Source organism: Anas platyrhynchos, chromosome 24, assembly GCF_047663525.1.
Source record: "Anas platyrhynchos isolate ZD024472 breed Pekin duck chromosome 24, IASCAAS_PekinDuck_T2T, whole genome shotgun sequence".
NCBI lineage: Eukaryota > Metazoa > Chordata > Aves > Anseriformes > Anatidae > Anas > Anas platyrhynchos.
In genome coordinates, this window is record NC_092610.1 from 4,620,594 (window position 1) to 4,644,750 (window position 24,157).

Below are 24,157 nucleotides of genomic sequence, written 5' to 3' on the forward strand. Positions count from 1 at the left end.
GTAGCAGTGCTCACATCCTGAAATGTGGCCCAAGCACACAAAAACCCCTCTGATTTTTGGAAGATGCCACCAGTACCGACACTTGGGCACTCCCTGGGGAAAAACAAGAGCTCCAGGCTTTGCAAAGGAGCACGGACACAGCTCTGTACCTCGCCGTGGGGCAAACCTTGGCAATTCCAGGGACAGCAGCGATTTGCATGGGCCAAATGGCCACAAGGAAGAGGTGACATTTCTCCAGGGTAAAAAAAACCTCTCCCCATCCACAAATATTCCCATGCACACCTGGGACTGAAGCAATGGGGACGTTGCGCTCCCGACCCCAAGCACCCCGAGGGCGAGATGAGGCGGCACCGCGTGGCATCGAGAGAACATTTAATGGCCCGGCCGGGCTGGCGTGCGCTGCTCAAGCAAATTTCTCGCTGGGGCTGGGTGAGGGAACCCCCCCGGTGCCCCCACCCTCACCCCGGTGCAATGAAGTGCCCTGGGGCTTTGCCCACCCCGTGTCCCCGTCCCGTGGTCTGTGCTGGGTGTCAAAGCGAGGGCTCCTCTGGGAAAGCCGCCAGCAGGACTTGTAGGGCCGAGAGCATCCAGGAGGAAGCCGCTGAGGAAGAGGAGCAGGCAGGGAGGAGCACGGGTCCCAACCCAGGAGCCCTCCCCGAGATCGGGGACCCCTCAGTGTGGTGATGTCCGCTTAAAAACCATGACCCCACAGCCTGTGGGGCCATCAGACCCGCGAGCCCCCCTCCACCCCGACTGCCCAGGAGCTGGGCCGGGGCTCGGCACGGCGCGGGGTCTCGTTGGGCTCCAGCAGCCGGTCCGAGGACTCGCCCCGGTTCTCCAGTTTGGCGTAAGCCCCCGGGGTGACGTGGTCGAGCCGGGGCCAGCTCCGATTTTTGCGGTCCTTGATGGGAGCCACCAGCAGCACCCCCGGCCGGCCCAGATCCAGCGACTTGGAGTGCCCTGGGTTGTGGGGCTGAGCATCGGGGCCGAGCTCCGCCACGGGGCAGCCTTCCTCCACGGTGACGATGACGTGGCCACCGCGGTGCTCCTGGCCCCGGGGCGCGACGCTGCTGCCACCGGGGGACAGCAGAGCCCAGGGGGGCAGCGGGGCTTCAGCAGGGGGCTCGGCTGCCTCCACCGGCCCCCTGGCCCCCCGTGTTGCTGCGTCCAGCAAGCGGTTGTTGAGCTTGATGATGGGCAGCGCCAAGGCGCCGACGGCCGAGGAGAGCCCGAGGGTGCCCTCGGAGTGGAGGCTGAGCAGGGAGGCGGTCGGGGAGGCCCCCGGGCGCTGCAGGAGCTCGGCCGTGGTCTGCAGCCGGTTGGGGCCGTAGCAGTCGGCCCACTTGCTGCCCAAGGACAGGTCCACCTCGTAGCAGCCCTCCAAGCACTCGGGGCTGGCCTTGGGTGCCAGCGGGCTGTCCGCGTCCCCGGGGTTGGTTCCCTCGGGGAGCCCCGTGGCCATGCAGTAGAGCCCCTTCTGCATCAGCATGCGGGTCTCCATGTCCCTGTTCTCGTAGAGCATGGTGTTGGCGCAGATGAAGATGAAGAGCCCGATGCCCATGATGACGGGGCCGATCAGCTTCAGCTTCTCGCTGTGGGGCACGGGGCGCCCGGCAGCCACCTCCCTTCTCATGTCCCCCGCGCTGCTGGCGTTCCCCGCTCCGGCTCCAGCTCCCCCATGCCCCCGGTGGGGCCAGTAGCCCACCACGGCGATGGTCATGCCCACCAAGACCACCGAGATGCCCACCATGACGAAGGCTCCCGACGGCGAGCGCATGCGGAGCTGCCCCTTCACCTGCACCTCCGGCGGGGACTTGCGGCGCAGCCTTCGGCCTCGGCGCCGCTTTGGGGCTGGGGGGGCCGCCGGTTTGGTGCCCCCCGCCGCCGGCTCCCGCACGGGGCCGTTGGGTTCGGCGCCCTCGGCAGTCATCGTCGCCCTCCCGGCCGCTCCTCCTGCAGGGTGGGGAAGGGAGAAGGGGAGAAAAAGAGGTGGAGAAGTCACTCGATGGTCTGGGGGGGTCCACGTGCATGGGATGGTGGGGACATGGGGACCACGGGGACACTGGGATGCTGAGAACATGGGAGGCAAAGGGACACCGTGGCTATGGGGGCATCAGGAGGATGGGGACCACAAGGACAACACCTATGGCACCTGCAAAAGGGTGGCAGCAGCAAGGGCTGTTTATTAACCCAGTGGGGAAATTGTGGCATGGAGATGGGCAGCTACAGAACGGCTCTCCAAAGCCACCCAAACCATCCCAGTAACCCCACACCAAAGGTTTGACAGAGCAGCAGCATCACGGTGCCCTGCGCGCACCGCAGCCGCTCCCTGGCTCGCTCTGCTTGCTGCCAAAGTGACCCCAAAACAACAAGGGGACACAAACGTGCCCTGGCCATGCAGCCCCTGGCCCCACAGCGAGCACCCCGGCCCCACAGACCCCACACCCCAGATTTGTGCTCGGCCAGAGCCTTGTGGCACGCAGCCGGTGCGATTTGGAGGCTGCAACAGGAGCCTAGCACCACGTAGGGCTGGGGGCAACCAGCCCAGTCCCGATAATTAAATCTTGGAGAGGTTCACCTGCCTCTTCTGGGGGCTGCTCCTGGGCAGGATTTACGCTGCAAGGGTTCGGGCTCTTTGCTGGGATGGGAAGGCTGGGTGCTGGGGGGGGGACAGGGGTCACTGCGCCTCTGAATCAGCCACAGCAGCACGGGGAGGCTCCGGGCACCGCAGCAGCTCCAGCACGCCCAAGGAACCAGCCCGACGGCACCGCGATGGAAAGCCAGAAAGTAAAACTGATTGGGAACGCAAGGGCAGGGGGTCAGGGAGGGGAGGTGACCAGGCTCATTTACTTCCCGAGATGAATGAAGAGGCGAGAGCCAGCAAACAGCATCACCGGCGGGAGGAAAATAAAATACTGAGGTTTTTTTCCCAGTCTTAATCATCTTAAGGTGTTATTAGCATCCCATGGAAGGGAATTAAAGATATGAGTTTCAGGATGACAGCGTGTTCCTGGCACAAGGCTGTCAAGCTGTGACAATTCGAATGAGGGAGATTTAAAAAAAAAAAAAAAAAAAAAAACGCAGCCCCAAACAAAAAGAGCCCAAACCCCAGCTCGCTGCTGTGAGATTTTAAATGTTTCTCTGAAACAAGCTGATAATCCTGCATCGCAAGGCAGAAAAGACAATAAACACCGCTACACCAATACAGTGGTCACCCCAAATGGTAAAATGAGGTTCTAAATGTTTTATTCTCAAGGGAAACAAGTGGGCACTCAAACACCTCCAAAGGTGTTCGTCCACCTCGAGCACCCTGGCTGAGGGTCCCCAGCGTTCTCCAAGTCCCGTCCTAAATTTGACCTCTCAAATGTTACATGTCAAACGCTACATGCCTTGCTGGTAACTTCGAGCTCAAAAAAAAATGGAAAACAAAACAAAACAAACAAAAAACCCTAAAATTCCAGAGCTGTGCAAAGGTTGGGGGGAGGAAGGATAAAGGCACAACCCCCCCGGGTGCCCGGCCCCTGCACTGGACCTGCCACGAGCACGCAGCCAGCTCCTATTTCTGGCAGCGAGCCCCGGCCGTGCCTCTTTACACCAAATTCCTTCGCTATCTCCTGCACCCCCCCGAGCCCCATCCCTGGGGGTGACCCCCCCATGGGAAGCCCCCTGCAGCCTGCCAGAGCCCCTCGCCCCCTCCCCAGGTGCCGGAGGCGCTGCTGGCCCCGCCGCTGCCCCCTTATCTCCCCGCTGCCCGATAGCTGCCTGCTTGCAGAAGTTGCAGCATTTAATTGCTCGTTGCTGGAGATGGTTGTTCCCAGAGTTCAAAACCATTATTTTTATTAATAGAATCCCCAAGGTTATATAAGCTCTTTAGGGGGAAAAAAAAAATATATAATAATAATAAAAAAAAAATCCAGCGTTGGCATCAAATTCAGAAGCTCGCAGACACCGACACCCCCACCCCGGGGTTAATTTGCTGTGGCACCACACGGGGTTGGGGCTGGGGGCAGTGACGAGGGTCCTGGTGGCACTGCCAGGGTGCGGGGACAGCCCCGTCCCTCCGTGGGGACAACTGGTGGCCTCGCTCCCTGCCGGCCTCCTCCCTCCTTAAGGCCTGAGCTGAGCCGTGGTTTGGGAAGGGTTCCCATCCCGGGGGAGCAGCGGTTTGGAAATGTAAATGTCATTAACGTTATGGGGCGAGCTGACGGCTCCGCTGCCGTGCTGCCAGGTTCGGGGCTAAGCTCCCAATCCCCGCAATAAGCCCGGCATTAAAATAAACGCAAATATTTCTCTAATCCCCCCCACCGTGAAGGCACATCGCTGGCTCCACCCTCCTCCCCCCAATCCCTCCTTCGCAGGCAGACGTCCCAAAAATGTGATGCTAAATCCCAACGTGTTTGAGGGCAAACCTGCAGCCCCTGGGGTACTGCCCCTCCAGCTGGGGTGCCTGGGATGCTCTGCCCTACGACCATGTGTTGCCTGCACTAATTTGCAGCATGCTGTGGTCCATAAAAAGGCAGATTTGGCCTCAAAACCTCCCTCTGGACAAAGGATGAGGGCCTGGTGCCATGCAGAACCAGCCCGGAGCTGTGCCAAAGGGGCCGGCAGCCCCGTGGAGATGCAGCAGGATGACGGCTGCACAAGGCTTTCTCCACACGTGGCTTGCAAAGCTTCTCCAAAACATCCCCCCCAGCTCCTCGAAACGCACCGGGGAGGCAGGCCGATGAGGAAGGCAGGATCCGTGCCTTCGTGGAGAGCTCTGCCGCTGTCTGTTGTAGGCTGGGAGACCGAAGGGTCTGCCTGCTCCGGCTGCGCAGCGGCTTCCAGCAGCGCTGACACAGCCCCAGTGTCCCCCGCGGGCACGGAGAGGGAAGGAAGCAGCCCAGGCTGGAGCAAAAGCTTGGGAAATCACTGACAAACAGCAAACACCTCCCTTTTCCATTTCTTTTTTTGGAAATATTGTGACTTTAAAGCTGCTCGCTCAATTTTTGGAAGGAGGCGAGGTTGCAATCCATCACCCAAGTGCCCAGAAAAGCGCCAGCGCATTTAAAGCCGCGGTGATGGGTGAGACCCAAGAGCCCCGGCGGCACGGCTCAGCCTCTCCACATGGCCACGTGCTAAAATAAAACCAGGTTCAGATCGCTTCCAGCTCCTGAGATCCCGATGCCCCTTGAAGCTGAGCTCCCCCCCGTGCCGCACAGGGGGCCCCGGGCCGCTGAGACCCGTGGGTGCGAGGACGCGCCGAGCTGCGCCAGCCCGCCCCGGCTTCCCCACCCACGGCGAAGGTGAGAGCGTGGTAATTACAGTCTGCACCGAGCTGCGCCGCTTAAAAATAGCTCCGTAACCTCCAACGCCGCCCCAGCACGGGGCTCTCGCGGAGCAGCGCCCCGACACCAGCTCCCCTCTCCCAGCCTCGTGGCAGGAGGCAGGATGGGGCCCGCGGTGCCACGGAGCTGCCTCGGTCCCCGGGTGCGTGCACGGCTCGTGGGCACCGCGTGCAGCCTTCACCCCGGTGCCATGCTCTCCCTGAGCAATGCTTGGTGGTGCCCAGGAGTTTGCAGGATCCGGCCCAGAGCTCTGCTGGCTTCTCACTTGCAGCTGACCTCTCCCCAGCAAGGGGACCCCCAGCTCGCTGCCTCCAAATTTCCAGCCGGCTTTTTCCCCTCTTTGGCCCAGCAATCTCAGCGTGATGAACTCACCCCCAGCCTGGCTGCAGCCTGCAGTCCCGTCCCTCCTCCTTTCCTCCGTTCTCAGTCCACTTCAAATTCCCCCTTTGGCTACACATTAAAGGTGTCCAGACAGAAGGAAAAAAAGATGAAGAGCAGCAAAAAAAAAAGATGACGAGGGTGTCTCAGCAGAGGAAAGCCCTGTTTAACATCCCAGCCCTCACCAGCAGCTCTCAGCCCAACGGGGCAAAGCCTCCACCAGGCTTGGTCCCTGCAGGTTAAATCCCCACATCGAGCCCGCAGCACAGGCGCGCTCCCAGCACAGGGACAAAAAGCAGCTCTCCAGCTCCAGCTTTTGTTGGGGACACCCGTTAATCAATCGTAATTAATTAAGCTCCCTCGCAGAAGCTTTCAGGCAGGCACAGTAACTCTGAGATTATCACGGCTCGGGAGGGATCATCACAGCTCCAGTCCCGGGCTGGGGGTCTCACGCTGGCTTTTAACCGAGTTTTTGGAAATTTTTCCACCGCAGCCTTTGCTGCAGAGCAGCAGACCCCGGGTGCGACCTGTCCACGGCCCCAAGGTGACAACGGCTCACCAGGCTGAAACATCCCTGTTTTCCTTCTGCACCCCTGTCTCCCCAGGCTAAAGGATGGGGTGCACCGAGCGCTCGCAGGCGGAGATGTCCCCAACACGCCTGGCTGGGCAGGACACTTGCTGGCGTCCTCACCAGGAGGTGACCGATGTCACTCAGAAATGAGATGCAGGGCATTGGGCTGGGGGTGCTGCAGAGTTTTGGGGACACAGCTCGGCCCCTTTGCTCCCTGCCCCATGCTCAATAATCCCCAACCAAAGGGGTCCCCGCGGGCGCGTGGCCCCGTTCCCCTTGGCTTCTCCCAAGGCCCCCCTGCTCCCGAAACGGGGCCATCCGCTAAATTCCTCCCTGCCCCTCAGGCAAAGAAAGTGTGTGGAAACATCCAACTGATTGCTAATTACGAGAGCTTGCCTTACCCAGATTTGCTCTGCTAATTAGACTAATCTCCACGGCTGGGAGATGAGCTGCAGTCACCCATGGCGAGGAGATCACGCAACTTGGACGGCCACTTAACTCGTGCCAGGCCCCTGGAAGGGGGCTGCAGTTCCTGGCCCTTTCTGACGGGCCATTGTTTAATGAGACAATAGAAACGCAGGCGAGTTTTGTGTCTCTCCTCCAAGCCCATTCTGAAATCAGGACATCTGCATTGCTCAACTTTTTGATATGAACCAGATGCAAATAATTAATAAATCCAAATTCAAGATAATGCAGGCATCTAAATTTAAACTGAGAACGGATTTCTAATGTCAGCTTTTTGCTTCCTTGAAGGGGGAGGAGGCGTGGGGAGCTCAGAGGGATTTCCTGGGAGAATTCCTGCCTTGGGAAGCCGAGCAGGGTGGCAGAGCACGGGAAGAAGGCTGCAGCCAAGCACCTTGCAAAAATCATCACAGCCGAGAGAGAAGGAAGGAGGGAAAAACCCCCTCGGCTGGGATTTCCAGGGAATTGGAACCAAACTCTTTCTGAATTTGGCACCTTCCCTTCTGCGCCTCTGAAAATCCCTGCCAGGGTGGAGGAAGGGAAGGGACGGGGGGCTGCCAAGTGCTCCACGCTCACAGGCACAGACCCAGCTCCCCAGCGGCTCCAGGCAGGCGCGCTCCATCCCCCCCCGACCCAGGGACCCCTCTCCTCGCTGCGTGCAAGCAGGGCTGGCGGAGAGAAGTTCCCCGAAGCGTTCCCAGCTGGGATCCCTCTTGTCTCCAGCAGTCTAAACCTCACGCCTCCCCTGCTCTGTGCCCTGCTTTACCTTGCTTTGCCCTGCAGCCCCATCCCCAAATTCACGAGCAGGAATCAAAACCCACCTGGGAGCGACACAAGACAGAAGCGGGTCCCCCCTCCGAGCGGGCTCAGCCACCGGTGCCAAAAGGCCCTCCCGATCCCCAGCTCAGGGAGCTACTGGGATAATTTCCACCCACTTCTCCTCTCTAGAGTGTCTAAATCAAATCCTGCGCGGGGATTAGCTCCGTGACCAGCCCTCACGTAAACCCCTCTGCCAGGAGACTCGGGGAACTGCAAAAAAAAAGTGCTGGGGTTTGGGTACTCCAGCCGGCGCTCCTGCCTGGCTCCTGGGTGTGCAAGGGTGCGTGGCTGGGTGCTTGCACGTGAGTGTGAGCATGTGTATGAGCATGTGAGTGTGTGTGTGCGCTTGCTCTTGCTCCAAGCACCCTGCTCCCCTCGTCTCAGCGTTCCCACGCGTGTCCGTGCCCACCCGTGGGTGCCGGTGCCCGGGGAGGGGGACGCGCGTCCGTCTGTGCGCCCCCTGTCCGTGCGTCCGTGCGCCCCGCGCCCCCTCCGTGCCTGTACCCCCGGCTCTCCCCCTGTCCCCCCCGTTCCCCCCCGGCTCCCCCCGACCCCCGGCCCCGTTCCCCGCCGCCCCCAGCCCGCACTCACCCGCGGCCGCCGAGCCCTGCGCCTCCCGCCGGGACCGGGACCGGGACCGGGACCAGGACCGGGACCGGGGCCGGGGCCGGGGCCGGGGCCGGTCCCCCGGGGGCGGCGGGCGCTGGGGGCCGCCGCCGCGGCCGGGGCCATGGAGGGGCGGCGGAGCGGCTCGGCTCGGCTCGGCTCGGCTCGGAGCGGGGCGGCGGCGGGACCCGCCCGGCCCCGGGTCCCCTCCCCGCCCTCCGCCCGCCCCGGCCCCGGCCCCGGCCCCGCGGGGAGGCGGAGCGCGGGGCCCGGAGCATCGCCGGGGAGGGACGGAGGAAGGGATGGAGGGATGGAGGTTACGGGGGGGGGGTTGTCTGGGGGCAGCATCCTTAGCCCCCGACCACCCGGCTCACCGAGAAGTTGGCCCCGCTCCGTGGAGCGCTGCTGCGGCACCCGGGGGGCTCCTGCCCAGCCCCTGCTCGGGGAGCGCACGGAGGTCCCCTGGGGGTCTCCCACCCGCGCCCCTCCCGCATCCCCCCTCCCGCAGCGGGGACCCCCGGCCCGGCAGCCCCGTGCGCGGGATGGGACCCGCTGAGACCCGAGCGAGGCGCTGGGAGCCTGGCCGTGGGCGAGCCCTGGGGAAGGAGATGGAGACCCTGCTCCTGCCCCTAAGCCCTGCCCCTGCCCCTGCTCCTGTCCGCAGGGCAGGGATGTGCCCTCATCCCGTTGTGCTCAGCCAGGCCAGGGCAGCTGCACTGGGAGCGGGTCTGCAGCAGCAGGAGCCTTTACTTCACCCTTTACTTGCTCCCTCCCAGCCATACAGCTCCAGGAGAGGGTATCAGCTGGAATAAAAACATTATCCTAAGTTCACTTTTCAGCCACGCTGCTTGAAGGCAGCCCCCCGCAGACGCTGTTTAAGCAGGTTCCTGAGTGCTCTCCCCTCTTGGGCAGGCACAAAGAGGAGAGGCTCCGAAAGCAGCCAGGTTTCAGCATCCCACTTTGCTTCTCTTCCCCTGAATGTGCCGGAGATGTGCTCAGCCCCTCTGTCAGACCCAAGGACTGTGGCACTGCATGAGCTGCATCGTGGTGGCATCCCACGGCCCCAGCAGCACGTTGTGATGCCCAAAAAACCAGCCCAGCCTTCCCCCATGTGCTCACACACCAGTACGCATGGTGTGTCCATCGGTGGACATTCGGCCTCATTAAAGCCCTCTGCCACGCATCTTTTGCAGGCAGGCTCTTTATTAGGCTTTAATTAAAAATGTGCCAGGCTTCTCCTCATCACAGTTGTGGCAAATCTAAGAGCATCAAACCAGATCCCTGCTTTCCCCAGAGAGCCACAAAACACAGCTCCACTGTTCCCAACGTGATGGGAGCCACAGCATCCCATGGCCTGTAAGGAAATGCAGATTGCAGGCACCTGGCTTTATTGCAGGGACCATTGCTGGGGAATATTTTTAGGGCCAAAGCTCAGATGTGGGGCTCAGGCTGTTCCTCACCCATCTCCAGCAGGGGAGCATCACCCCGTGGCCTGGCCATGAGCCCAAATCCCCACTGCTGGGTTTTGCAGCGGAGATGCTGCACCAGGACGTCCTCCCCAACCCCCCTGCAAGGCTCAATTAAAGCAGCGCTGCGGAAACTTTGCAGCTTCTGGAGCTGGGAAGGGACTGGGGCTGCAGGTTTGTGGGGGCAGCCATCCCACTGAGCTGCACAGACACCTCACTCATCCGCTGTCCCACTATCCCAGCTTCCCAGTGAGGAATTATGGCCTCAAGTTGTATTTTTGTGCTGCTCAGTGACATTCGTCTCCCTTTGCCACCACTGGAAACCACCTGGGCTCTCCCCAGCCCAGGAGAAATTAATGTTTTTGAGCAACGTTTGATCCCTGTTCCCGGGCTGTGCCTGTGCCAGGTGGAGCCAGGGATGGGAGCGGTGTGAGCTCAGAAGCAGTTTCCCAGTTCCAGGCCACCCAGCGACACCCCAAGTGTCGGTAATGCCACCAGCACCAGCGAAGGTGCTGGAGGCGGGCGCAGGGGACGCGGGGAGGTGGGTGCTGCCGTTGTCCTGTCGCCTCCCACTTCTTCTTGCAGAAAGTGGGAAAACACCCGGAGGAGCAGAGAGAAGAGGAGAAAATAGCCCACTGGGGGCAAGGAGGCACCAGGAATAGAGAGGGGTGGCCTCGGGGGGGTGGTTCTGGAGCAGAGCTCTGTGTAGGACAGGAGATGTGCAGGACCCAGGGCTTGGAGCGCTTCTCCTGATGCTCTGGGAGAGGGCAGGCAGCGCTCGCCCTGCTGCAGGCACTGGATGGGGAGGAAGCACAGAAAGCAATGTAAAAAAGAATCTACATCACTGCCTCTTTTCTGAGAGAGGGAAAAAAAAAATAGATCTCATGGTAATTGAGCACCTCCCTCCTGATTTGGGGGAAGGAGGGGAATCGGAACGTGCCTTTTTTCAGGCTCTGCTGGTTGCTGCTCCTGGCAGAGCCTCCCCCGCTCCCTGCTGCCTCGTTCGGGGACCGGGTCCGGGCACAGGAACCATGTGGACGGGGGAAGGAGAAGGAGACAGCGACTGATCACAGCCAGGATCTTAGATCAGAGAGAAGGAATGTTGTTGTGGAGAGGCTGAGCGCTGGGTGGGATGACTCATGCTGGAGAACATACAGCTGTTGGAGCGGGACTTGGCACCGCGCAATGAGGCTGCGGAGCCTTCCCCGACACAGAGGAGGGGAGGAGAGGAGCCCCCGCCCCGCATCCCTCTCTGACCCTGTGCTGGAGGTGAAGGGGAGGCCACCGCTGCCTGCCAGAATTGGGCCACAGCCCGGCTCTGCCCAGCCCCAGCACCGGTCTCAAGGCAGAGCCCGGGGCTGGAGCCTTGAGGACGCACCAGGAATGAAGGAGGCATCCCTCCCCCTTCCCTGTCAGTGGGGAAACTGAGGCACAGAGCGGGGACCTGATGGATTCCCTGCAGGCCAGCTGAGGAGGTTATAAAGGCTCGTGGTGGCTGTTGCTTGCTGCTGTACCCCTGGGCTGTGGCTGCGCCCGCCTCGCTCCGGGAAGAGGAAGAAAGTTTCATGGCTGGGAGCAGTCTCTGGAGGAGAAGCCGGACAGCCCTCTGCTCCTGGGCCAGGAGCTGGCATCTGTGGGGTGCAAGATTCTCAATCTGCCTGGTGCCCAGGAACCTGCAGAGCTCCTGGTGGTGATGCTGACAGCGGCTTCCCAGACGGGCACAGGGTTGCTGCAGGGGAATTGGGGAAGAGCCTGCTCTCCGCATCCACCAAAGTCCATGGACTCACATTACCGTGGAGGAGATTTGGGGAAGGCATCAGGAGAACCACCAAGGCAGGGGGATGAGCCAGCGTCTCCCCAAAGTCCCTCCCAGACATATTTTTGGCACACGCCTGGAAATAACCCGTGCGCCACATCCCCAGTGCGCGGGGACAAAAAACTTCAGAGTCAGCTTCAGAGGTGGCCCCGTTTTGGCAGGGAGGGAAGTGGCTGTAAACACAAACAGGCCGTGATTAATCGTGCTCTGCTCCCGGTAGATGTGGAGTCACTACCTTCATGTCCCTGGAAAAGTAATTATCTCCAGTTTGTCAATGGGAACTTGGAGAAACCTGAAGCTCTGGAAATGCCGTCCGGTTCCACGTACAAGAAAACCTGCATATTTTTGTAGGTTAATAAAAGGTAACCAAATTTACAAAATGAGTAGATTTAATACATTTCCAAGGCTTTAAGGGTAAACGACTTATCTTCCTGGGGATTTATAATCCTGTTTTGCAGACTTTGCCTTATGCTGTATTTTATTCTCATGTCCAACGGTACCAGCGCAGGAGACAAGGTGGAGAGCACGGCATTCCTGCTCTGATTTATGGGCTCCCTCCTCCACTGCCATGTAAAGCAATCCTTCCCCACAAGACCGGGCTCACGGGTCGCAGAGCTCCATCCCGCTCACAATTTCGGGAATTATTCCTTCCTCCAGATAACCAAGCAGAAACCTCTTCCAGTCGAGGGGAACATCAGGGCGGTAACTTGGGGCCAAAAGGCGAAGTTTTGTGCAACAAGAGGGCCACAAAAACACAGCTGTGCGAGCACACCTGGCAGAAAATATTTCTGAAGGAGAACATTTACATTCCTGGAGTCCCAGCGTGGGGGGACCAGGGGGCTCAGCAGCACCTCAACATTTCGCTCCCAGCTCCGGCACTGCAGCGTCAGCACGAGCTGGGGAAGGAAATCTGCACCGGGGCTGTTCCTAATTGCACCCAGTGCCTGCGGAAGGCAGGACTCGCACTGCACATCATCCCCCTGCAGAAGGAAGCAGGAAAAGGCGAGTGCCAGCGCTCGCTCCTGGTGTGAACGTCCCCGTGTGCTGCCCGGGGGGGTCAGCACCCTGCTTTGGAGCAGCCAGCGATGCTCAGGAGAGGGGGCTTTGCTCTGGAGGCACGCATCCGCCTGTCGCTTCGGATGCTTGCTCACACCAGGGATCAAGAGACAGCTCCTGATGGAGGAGAAATTATCTAGAAAGAATTATCCCAAAATGCACCAAGTGCCTTCCCATCCCAAAGGGCTCGGCAGAGCGGCTGGAGGTTTCTCAGAAGTGCCGTCAAACTTCTCAGCACGAACTCATCAGTGTTTTTGGTTTGGCATTTAGGTTCTGCTCTAAATTGCCCAGCATTAGTGCTTGCTAATGTTGAAGTAACAAAAATAAAAGCCGAAGTGAAGTGCTTCAGCTAAAGCTGGGATGGAATATTTCACAGAAATGCAATATTCGGAGATTGCCTTTTCATTTCGAAATGAGCCGTAACAGTTCCAGCTCCACACGGCCCTTGTGGGAAGACAAATCTCATTTCCATCCACCTCTTCCTCCTTCCTCAGGCACCGCGGGGGCCGGCCTCGATCCCTGCTTCGTGGGCAGCTGCTGGAGGTGGAGGACGTGGCGATGCCCTGGGCGATGCTGCTGCAGGAGCCCCGGATGTGGCAGCACTCAGGCTGGGCAGAGCACGCTAGTGAAGGATGCTGCCCTGAGCCCCGGCCATCCCGCAGACCTGTCCTGGCTGGGACGTGCCCAGGAGACCCCAAAATCATCCAGTGCAATGGCCACAGCCTTCTCCTGTATGTTCTGGCTAGTTATTGTGGGTAGGTTGGAGCAGGAGGCCCCAAGCTGCATCCCAGCACTAACGATAAGTTTATCTCGCCCCAGCAGCCACGTCTCGGCATCTTCCAAGCATCACTACATCTACCCACCCCCCTGCCTCAAATAACAGCCCAGGGCACAGGCAGGGAGCTGAGGCCCCAGGAAGGAGCAGGACTTGGGTAACTTCACATGGAAAAGGAGCTGAGCTGACCCCGAGGCTCAGACACGAAGCTGTTGTGATTTGGGATATCTGCACCCCACAGCTCCGTCCCTGTGCTGAGTGAGAAGACCGAGAGGAAGAGGAGAGGGGACGTTTGCTGGCATCCTTCCCTGCTGCAAAGGTCGGGCGGTGAGGATGGAAATCCGGCACTCCAGCTGCTTCCAGGACGTTATTTGGGCTCCGGCATCTCACTGAGCTTGACCTCAGCAGCAGAAGCCGGGCAGGGACAGGAGCAGAGCAACCCGAGCTATTAAAGCTAATGGGTGGGAAGTGGCCATGAATAAATCAGCAGCAACTTAGCAGCTATCAAAGCCTGAAATCCTCCAGGACAGAGGGTGAAGCAGCGGCGATTTCAAGATGTTATACGCTTGGTTTTGGATAGGGGCTTTCGAAGCTGTTACCTACAAACCCAGAAACCTTGTCTGTGTGCGCCCTGGGGCACCGTGGTTGGGGCAGGAATTTGGGGGCTGGATCCACGCAGGGGTTTGGTGCTCACCCCATCCTTCCAGCATCGCATTTGCCAACTGCAGCAGCTCCCAAGCATGGAGCAGGGAGAGAAGACACGGGGAGGAAAACCTCCCATTAAAGCGAGACGTCCTTCTACCTCAAACCACCCAGACTGGCCTCGGTAATCCCAAATCCTGGGTATTAGGCATTTAATCTTGCATTTCATCGTGTCCCCTCGTGCCAGGGGTCTGAAATTAAAAGGGAAGCGGGGAAGGGCTGAGCTTCTGCTGGATTAATCGGTTCTTGCTCGTGGATGACAAGGCAGGAGGGAGGAGAAGGCGGCAGTTCCCTTTTCCCCGGTGCTCCCAGCAGCGAGAGCTGTCGCAGGAGAGGGGGACGAGCGGCAGCATCAGGGGAGGGAAGGGAAAAGCCACCCTAGGGCAAGGAGGAAGCGGAGCTGTGGCTCAGCGAGCGGCTGCGTGGAGCCGTGCCAGGGGCCCCGGCCGGAGGCCGAGCTTTTGTTTCCATGATGCAAGCTGGGGAGAGGGGCCGAGGCAGGACCAGGAATCATTCGGGGCTTTGGTGTCTTTGCTGCCTCTGCCTGCCCTGCAGGAAAGCTGGGGCAGCTCTGCTGGATGGATGCTGAGCACTGGAAGTGGCTGTGGGAGGAACTGGGGATGGAGACAGAGCGGGGGAAGCATCCGAGCCCCCTCCCCAGGGCCAGGCAGCCCCTGGTCCCTGTCCCTGCTGCTGAAAACCCCGTGCCCTTGCCTTTCCCCTGTGCCCCTGCAGTGCTGTGCGATGTCCCACGTACAGCCTGATGTGAGGGGATCCCCTGTGGCTTGAGAGCAGGGGGACCCCCCTGCCTGGCCCCAGGAAGAGAAAATCACAGCTTGGGGCAGTCCCGTGGTGCAGAGTAGGGGGTGCTGAGTGCTGGGGCAGCACCCAATGCTAGGTGACACTGCTGGGTGCCAGCAGCACAGTGCCCAGTGCAGGTCCCAGCCCCACTCTGCTGCTGCCCCATGGGACCCACATATTGCCCCTGGGATGAAAACCCCTCGATTCTCCCCTGCTCCCTCCCAGCCTGCTGCCCTGGCTCTGCACCCCTGGGTTTTGCTCCAGCACCGCCGTGCAGATCCAGCCCCTCTTGCTACTCAGCGCTGGGTTCTCGTGATGCCCATCACAGACAGAGCTGCTCTGACTAATAAATGCACTTGTTTAATTATTGTTGGCAGAATGAAGAGCTTTTAATTGCACTCTCCCACCACAGGGTGTAACAAGGGGCTGTGCTTTGACCTCAGCTGAAATATCTGTTAGTAACAGGTACGTGCCCTCAATACGCTGATTTCTAAATAAAACCAGGCAGATCCACAGCTGAAGGGACACAAGGCAAAGCCTGAGTCTAGAAACTGCAGTCAAGCTTTTTCCTCCTATTAAACTTCACCTTCACCCATATTTACCAAGAAAAGGCACAACACAGGAGCCTCAGCGTGTGCAGCTGCTGGGGAAGGTCCCCGGGATGCTGCAGGACCTCAGCACTGCCAGCCCGCGGGAGCTCGCTCTGCTGCGTGTCATTACAGAGAAGATGGATTTTGGAAGAGCTGCACGCACTTAAAGAATAATGCAACCTGCCAGGCACTTAACGCAGCCCAGATAAATGGAAGCAACAGCGAGAGCTTACCCAGGTAAAACTGCCAGAGCAAGGGGGCTCTGGGGACAGGAGGGGGTTTGCAGAGAGGAGCTGGAAGAGGCTCCTGGCTCTCGGCAGCCCAGGTGTGCCAGGAGATGCCCATTTATCTTGCACGCTGGAGAAATGATGGAAAAAGTGGAAATTCAGAATTTAGCAAGGCCACGGGTTAGGTACGGACATGTAACAGATACACAAGAAGCGAAGACGTCCTGCTGCTCCCTGCCCCATGCTGAGCACTGGAAGATGGGGCAAAAAAAAAAAAAAAAGGAGGAGTCAAGAAAGTTTTGTGGAATGGCATCATCTACACGCACACTGCACAAATCTCCCCAGCCAGCAGCTCTGCAGCGTCCCAGGGAGAAGGTGCCCACACACAGGAACAATGAACGCTTTGCAGCTTAAACCTATTGTGAGAAGGAAGCTCTGCCTGCTCCCTGCGAGCCCAGCCAAGGCTCGCTGCTCCACATGGCAATCATTACTGCGTGCGGCAACGGCACAGCGTGCACTGTGCACACACAGAAAACACACACAGTGCACACACAATGCTCACACACACACACAGTGCACACACACCCAGCCATGCATGCAGGAGCAAGCAGCTCACAACATTCCTGCAGTGCCTGCACAGAGCTCTCCCAGCCCAACGCAAGCGTGGCCTCACCGCAGCCCATAATAAAGCGCAGAAACAACAACAATTTCCAGAATTGTGGCACTTTCCCAGCTCCCTGTCCCTCCTGAGCTCCTGGAGATGCCCTGGGCCTCACCCTGCCGCCCCACACAGAGCAGCATCTCTGCTCGCCCTGGGTGCAGCGGCGGTGCTGCCAGGCAGTGCGTGCCGGCGGGGTTTGGTTTGTCCTCCCAGCGCGGCCAGGAGCGCTGTTTGCAATTAAAGCAGCCCCGCCGTTCCCATCGTGAGGCCTCGCTCTCATCGCTGGACCTCAGCGAGCTTCAAAGCCCTCGGCTGAGGTTTCTGGTGCCAGGCGAGTTTTCCCCTTTCTGGGAAAATGCAGCAGCAATGAGGAGCTGTATGTGTGCACAGACATTTGGGAGGTGGAATAGCACCAGTTACCGCGTTTCGCCAAGTTTTACCCCAAAACCACCCAGCCTCGTGTGATCCACGCGTGCACACACGCACGGACAGCTCGAACCTGGCACACTCGGAGTCCTGAGGTGGCGGCAGCCAAACGGCCTTCAGCATAAAGGCACTGACAAGCGTGACAAATGCTGGCAGTAATCCCTCTGGAGAGGATTACACCGCGCGGATCCTGGGAATGGAGATGTTTTATGGCCACCTGAACACCGGGCAGGGGGCAGGCCCCAGCGGGGCCCCGGATGGGCCAAGAAACCCATTGGGAACAACCAGAAACTCGGGGGGTTCATGGGAGCAAAAAGGAGAATTTTAACCTCAGCAACCTGACACTGCTTCCCCCAAGCAAGTTTTCAATTAAGAACTGGCTAACGGAAAATCCTGTGATAATTATGTCAGCGTTGTGGTGGTATGGAAAGCCCCATAATGAGATTAGGTACGCGCTGGGATGCTCCGCAGCAGCACGGCCTTGAGCACGGCTCACCCGGCCCCTCCGCACCCCTGGGAAGTATTTTGGGGCTCAGGAGCCCTCCCAAATGCCCTTGTGGGGTGGGTGAGCATGAAGATTTTTCCCCACCTTAAGCCAGGGCCGGAGGGAATTAAACGCAGGTCTCTGGCCGCAGCCCCCCGAGGAGGCTCTCTCCAGACCTCCGATCGTTTTCAGCTTCGTGCTCTCCATCGGTGATTTTTCCTGGAGATATTTATGGCTCTTTCTGTGTTGATTTCCATGTCCCACTGAATATTGCATGTGCTATCGCTCCCCAAGGACCGATAGTCTGAAGAAAGCAGCTTCTTCGCAGGCTTTTCTGGAGCTGCTAAATGGCACCTCTTCCCTTCCCCAGCACGATTATATCTGCGCACTTACCACTGATTATATTTGCAGGCACATCGGAGTGTGATTATTAGCTGAAACCTGTCAAGGAGTCAGTCGGAGTGGTAAGAGCATCTCTGGGGGCCGCCGTGGAAAAACAAAAGCAGCCTCCTCCTGCTGATGGGGGCATGTGCCTGGGGCCCTTTGTCCCCATCCTCTGTGAGCAGGGGAGATCTTGACCAGACACAAGCAGCTGGAAGCAAGGATGAGAAGCTAAAAAGAGGGCAAAAAAGTCAAGAAATGGCAAGCAGAGGAGATACGTGGGCCCAAAGGGAAGGTGGGGAATCAGTGAGAGCAATTCCTGGGAAGAGATGCTCCAGTACCAAGAGAGAAATCCACCTCTAAGAGCTGCTTTCCTCAAAGTGCTGCTTCATCTTACCAAGCGATGTGAAATTTGGGATGATTTTCTGCTGAAGAAATAAATGAATAGGCTCATGAACGCTGGATTTCTCCCAGGGCAGCAGTGCAAGCTCTTCTGGCATCTAAACGCTGCAAAATGGGCTCCCTCCCACCCCGGAGTGGTCCAGGGGGAACGGCCGTTCTGATTAGCAAAGATTTCTGACACCACATTAAGCTGAAAACTTGGATCAGGTCTCCCAGTGGCTGTGCCGAGATGAAAAACAAGGAAAAAAAAAAAAAAAAAAAAGGAGGTGCCATGCGGGAGAGGAACTCACTCACCCTGCTAACAGGCGCTGGAGCAATTACACACCCGGCTCTAATAGGCATGAAAATAATTAACACTCTGCCGAAGGCTCAAGTAGTGATTTTATGAGTCCTGCTGAACCTGAGCTCCCAGCGGGGTATTAGCGTAGGGTTTTGTTTTATTTTTTTTTCATCCTTTTGGGGCTGTTTTATGACCTCACGTGCAGCTGTTGGTTTTTTGCCTCTCTCCACGTAGGCTGAGCAGCAGCAGGCGAGACGGCGAGGAAACAGCTCTGGGACGGCCCCGGCCCCTCCAGCTGCTGAATTTCCCATCCGATGGTTTCCTAAATTCAGCCAGCACCTGCTCAACACTGCACGGAGCCTTTCTGGGTTAATTACACTCTGAGGTCCTGCACAGCCAGGCCTAAGGAAGGAGGAGATGGGAGAAAAACCTCGCGGTGTTATTACGGTGACACATGGTGCTGCTGGAAGCATCCCGTGTACCCCCCGTGTACCTTGCCGGGGGGGATTCACCACACCCAAAGGGCAGGCAGAGATCCTCTGGGACCCCCGAGAGTTAAGGGGAAAGTCAGTGCTTCCACAGGTCTGACCCCAAGGTGGCTGTGTAAGAGAAGGGGGCATCACCCCTTTCCACTGATGCTTTGTTTTTTTCTCCCCTGTGGCACAGGAGCTGAGATGCCCAAGACAAAAGGTCCTCCTGACATCGCCCTGTGCCTCTCTGGATCACATAAACCCACCCTGTTTGTTTCCTTCTGCCTTTTGTGACCCAGGGAGATGGGATGGAGGCAGGCAGGCTCAGGCTGTTGCTCTCGTCCTTTGCCTGGAGCAGAGCAGCCGATGCCCCCTTGCAGCCAGGTCTCACCTGCACCCATGCGGGTGATGCTCAGCACCCCTGCGGAGCCTCCCACGAGGTGAGAGTCCTGCTCGAGGGCGGCCAGCAGCCATCTGTGGGGTGTTTTTCCATTTACACCCCTGCTTTACCTCTTGAATCTGGGCAGGAGCACCTCAGGATGGCCCAAAGCATTTTGGCTGCTGCCCGGGAGAAGGACGGCACAGAGGGGGTGACGGGAGGTAAAACCTTTTTATTCCATTATTCGCCGAGCATCTCTGCCACAGCAGGCCTTACCCCGCGGGATCAACAGAAGGCTTTGTTTTCCTTACCCCTTCCAGTAATTCATCAATTTTACTGCTCAACAAAGCCACCTCTTTGAAGGGAGGTCTCCTGCTCTAAACCCTGGTTCGGCGGAAGCAGGGGATGATCCTAACCAGACGCGGCTGCTTGAAGGGCTGCAGATGCTACCGCGCTGCCTCTGGAAGATGAAAGGAGAACTCCCCGCGCTGCATCTCGCTCCCTGCAAACACCGGGGACCGCCTTCCACCAGCCAGAAGGACTTGAACACCTCCACCCAGATCTTTTAATCCCTGAGGCTTGTGCAGAAGCAGCGTGTCCACCTCACCTGGGTGCTGGAGGGCTCCAAGGAGGGGGTGGCAGCGCCTGCAGAAGCCCCAGCTTCTCACCGCAGGCTCTGTGATAACCACGGCACCTCCAGATTTCAAGATACCAGCACGCTACACTCCTCCTGGTTATCGCTCCAAGCCCTTCTCAGATGCACGTGGTCCTTTCCTTACAGCTTTGGGGCCAAACCCCCCGTTTTTCTCCCACCCCAAAGCCGACTCCGTGGCTCTGCAGCCAGCAGCTCTGCATTTGAATTTATGAAGATTTTCCATTTGTGGTGGATGTGGAGCTGCGCTGCCAGCTGGAAGCACGATGGCAAGGCGAAATGGTGCTATCTGCTGCATCACTCTGGATGTTTAATGTAATTTGATTGTAAGTAGATGTAAACAAGCACTGGCTTTAGGGCAGGAGGAAAGCTTCAGCTGCTCCGCTGCGGAGATAACTCCGTGCAAGATTTAAAAAAAGGGGTCTGCTTCCTGCCCTGCTTGCATAAAGCCTTCATGCACATTTTATAAGAGAAGCTGCCTGGATATAAAAAAATAAAAATAAATAGGAAAAAAAAAAAAAAAGAAAAGATTTACTCAGAAACTGGTAACACTGAACGTAACTACATTTGGAACCGAAGCCAAGAGGCTTTATTTACTTGCCGTGTGAATTATTCCTTCACCCACCTCCAGGTTCAGGAGGAGTTCAGGGCAGGTTTCTTCCAAGCAGGTCACCCGGCCCTGAGCTTGGTGCAGTCCCAGGGGAGCGGCGTGGGAGGCTGCGAGGGGCTCGGGGTCAGCTTATGGGGAGGAGGAGGGGGGAGCAGCTTCCTCGGGAAGTCCTTCGCAGGGCCACCAACGCCGGGGACCTTCCGTGATGCTGTTGCAGCGAGATGAGCAGCAGCAGCAGCACTCTCCCACTTGCTCCAAGCACATCACCGCTCGTTATTTATCCTCCCAGCCCAGCCCGCAGCCTCTAATTAGCATTAGGTGAGGCTTACGGGAGCACAAAGACCCCAGCAGGCATGGGTGGAAGAGAATCAAGTGTGGGCGAGGGGCAGAATTAACCGAGCACAGGATGAATTGACTGGCAGGGGAACGAGGGTCCCAGGGCAGCCGAGCTGAGGAGCAGGGAAAACCAGATGGAAAAGGGAAGAAAACCAACCCAGGCAGAAAGCAAAGCACGTGGAGAAGGGTCAGGAGAGTCCCCGGCAGGAACACACAGCTGCTGCATGGATCAGAGGTCCTGTCCCAGGGCGCAGGGACAAAAAGCAGCAGGGATGCCCATGCCACACTGCCCAACCACCTCCCCCTGCTCCCCAGGAGGAGCTGGGGCCACTCACAGCCCTGCTGAGCACCCCAGCCCTCTGCCCCAGTCCCATCGGGGGCCCAGCCTCGCGCTGCTGAGCTCCAACAACTCATTAGGTGAATTCTTCCTGCATGTGGTGCCCTGGCACGGTGCAAGCCAGAGGAAAAAGAAATCTGTTTCATGGGAAAAAAAAAAAAAAGAGTTTCAGCTGCTGTGCTGCTTCTGAAATGAAGATGCTTGGAAAGTTTTTTCACTGAAACCGGAGAGCAAGACCTTCCCCAGGCTGGGAAGAGGGGAATTTACATGCAAGCCTCTTCTCTGGCCATTTCCAATTCCACCCCTAAGAGAGATGAGTTCAAGACGGCGCAAGATGCATCCGGAGAGGCTCATTGAAGAGCTGTGTGGTCCCGCTCAGTAGCGCGGAGACATACCACAGCTTCCTGCGCTCCTGCCAGGGATAACAAAACCCAGAGCCGCATGCCCTGGGTACCTGAGCCCAGAGCGGAAAAGCTTGATTCAAGCTTTTTGGTGGTGCAGGAACATTTGGCATCATGCAGGTGGGGCAACTCCAAAAATAAGCGTTGCTGCAAAAGCCGTTTTCTGGCCCCAAAGAGCTCAGCACTGATGAACATGCCCAGGAACATCTGACTGACCCTGGTGCTGGAGCTGGTTTGGGAGACAAACCATGCTCCAAATCCCTCGTGTGATCACATTTTTGGGCAGGAGCTGCTCAGATTTGCCAGGGGCTGTTTTGTCGGGGGGTGTCGGAGCCCCCCACCAGCTCCTGGCTGTGGTGCTGGTTCCCTCTTTGCCCGAGTCCTCAGCGCCTTTCTCTGAGAAACAGCTGGAAAGCCTCCAGCAGCAAATGTGGCCGTCTCCAAAAGGGAAAAAATATCTTGCTTACATTAACAGTGTCTGGGTGGTGAATAATGCACAGAGCACAAAGCGTCACGGGGCAATTCATTAGCCGAGGCTGCGCGTGGTAGCAAGGCTGGGAGAAAATATTAGGGGAAGTGCCAGGCAAGGCCAATAAATAGTGGAGCAAATGTGTCACTTGGGGAAGGAGCGGCAGCACAGCCCCAGGCCCCTCCAGCCACCAGGTTTGTCCTTTGCACCTTTTTCTTTTCCTCCCAAAGGCAGGATTTGTCCAGCAGCTCGCACATGAGCACGGAGGGGACACAATTCCCCCTCCTCGCTGGGCTTTGGTGCAGCGATGCTTGGTTTTACAGCTCCTGGGCTCGAGAGCTTTACAGCGGCCAAATGAGAAACGTGCAGGGGGAACTGGAGCAGGGAACCTGCCTGGGGGCCCTGGAGGAGCAGGATCCATCCTGCACAGATGAGGATGTGAGAGCTGGTGCCCAGCACACGCCTCCTTTTACACCGCCGGGTACCAGCAGGTTAATTGAGCACTGCTAAAATGCTGATTAACTCCTCAACCCCGCTGCGAAAACCCAATGAAAACTGGTGTTTAAAAGCACTTAGGAGGTGAAGGGGCTCGGCTTCTTCTTCACCTAACCCCGGCTGCTCCCTGCCCTGCTGAGCATCGGGGGGACGTGGGCACCTCCTTCACCAGAGCGACCCCATTGCAGCCCCCAGGTTCCCCCAGAGCAGATCTGGGCACGTTTCCCATGCAGGGCAGGCAGCATCTCAAAGCAACAGGGCCGGCCACTCAGCACAAGTTTTCCCCTTGGAATTAATGTCATTTACACCCAAAAGCAACAGCCCCTAGCCTCAATCCGCTGCTGCCATCGCTCTGAAGGCGCCCGCTCTGCATCTCCCCACCCCGCCGGGAGCAGAGCCCAGCCCAGCAGGGATGGGTGCTCAGCCTCCAAAACGTGCAGCCAAGGCAAACAGCCCCCGGCAGCCACTGCATCGCAGCCCCGGGAGATGTTACGGGAGGGAAGGAGGAGGGGAAGCCACCGCCGCTCTCTGAAGGCTGCGGTGTCAGACAAGGACACAGCTCAGGGCACGAATCCTCTAGGAAAAGAGGCCGAGGGGAGGACCAGGGGCCGCGTGCTGCACGGGGTTGAGGTCAGGAGGATGCTCGTTTTCCCCGGTGCTGGCTCCATCCCCTCAGCCACATTTTGCCCCTTTGGAAGTTTTCACAGCAGCACGACAAGAACCGAGCTGCTCAGAGGGGACCCCACAGCGATGTGCAGCACTAAGATCACACAACAAGGGTTCGGTGGGTGCTGGGGGTAGGCAGCACAAAGTTTGGCTCCAGTAGCTTGAGCCAGCCCAAAGCTGCACAATGCCAGGCAGTCCCGGTGAACCCAACTCACAGGAGATGGATGTTTGGCAAAAGGATGATGCAAAGAGGTGATGCGAGTGGCACAGCCCTTCCACCACGGCTTTGCCTTCCACCTAAACCAAGCAGACCCCTTAAAACCTTTGTGTGGGGGCTCAACCCCCCTGGGCAGCGTGCAGGAGCCCCAGCACAAGCAAAAACCCAAGGAGCGTGGTGAGGGCTGGGCTGGCCGCAGACGCTGGCATCCAGAAGGCAAAAAAATAAATGACAGGTTTGGCCTGCCCGCGGAGAAATGTGGCTCAGAACAAAAAATTCCCTGACTGCTTGAGCAGAATAATCTGCAAATGTAATCAGCCATTTGGGTGATTAATGCACCCTGCTCTGTTAAGACTTCTCTATCAAAATCTCAGTTAAAAAAAAAAATCCTTTCGGCTTCCACGGAGAAACTCAGATATCAAAAGTGCAACGGCAGAGAGGAGCACACATCCCAGCAGGACCCCAAGGGAACGAACGGAGCAAGCAGAAGCAAAATTCGATGTTATCGAGCATGCAACAAGCATCCAGGCTCACCAGGCTGGGAATCTGATCACGGTAACAAAAGCAAACAAGCCAGGGTTTAAATAGAAGCAAAAACCTTGGAAGGGAAAACCAGCGAGAGCAAATGTTTACCCTGATGATGGGATAGTTTAGAAATTATGGCCAGAGGCCAGCTCGCCAATATTTTTAGTTTTGAGAGGTCTGCTAATCTCAGCCTGCTAACAAGCCAGCCCATACCCTCGCCCCTTTGCTCCTGGCTCAGCTCAGCACCGCAGGAACCGCTCCCGTGTTTTGGCTGGATGAAGGCTTCCACCTCAAAACAGAAACAAATGCCCAGGTGAGTTCACTAAAATCCTTCTGAGATGCCCGGACAGCAAGGAAGACGCTCAACAGC

At 58.1% G+C, this 24,157-nt stretch overlaps 1 protein-coding gene and 1 long non-coding RNA gene across 3 annotated transcripts; both read right to left on the reverse strand.

The window, feature by feature from the left end:
* Positions 1-355: 355 nt before the first annotated feature.
* Positions 356-8,387, reverse strand: TMEM200B (transmembrane protein 200B). The gene is made up of 2 exons (XM_027443996.3): positions 8,149-8,387; positions 356-1,953 (listed from the first exon to the last, which is right to left on the reverse strand). The coding sequence occupies exon 2, from the start codon at positions 1,928-1,930 to the stop codon at positions 725-727; it is 1,206 nt and encodes a 401-aa protein (XP_027299797.1). The 5' UTR covers positions 1,931-1,953; positions 8,149-8,387; the 3' UTR covers positions 356-724.
* Positions 8,388-9,369: 982 nt separating this feature from the next.
* On the reverse strand, positions 9,370-20,682 carry LOC110354289 (uncharacterized). Of its 2 annotated transcripts, XR_011804820.1 has the most exons (3): positions 20,329-20,644; positions 15,603-20,206; positions 9,370-14,580 (listed from the first exon to the last, which is right to left on the reverse strand). It is a non-coding gene; the product is annotated as an uncharacterized lncRNA (long non-coding RNA). The 2 variants fall into 2 exon arrangements; XR_011804819.1 differs by lacking the exon at positions 9,370-14,580 and having other exon boundaries at positions 18,138-20,206; positions 20,329-20,682.
* Between the last annotated feature and the right edge of the window lie 3,475 nt (positions 20,683-24,157).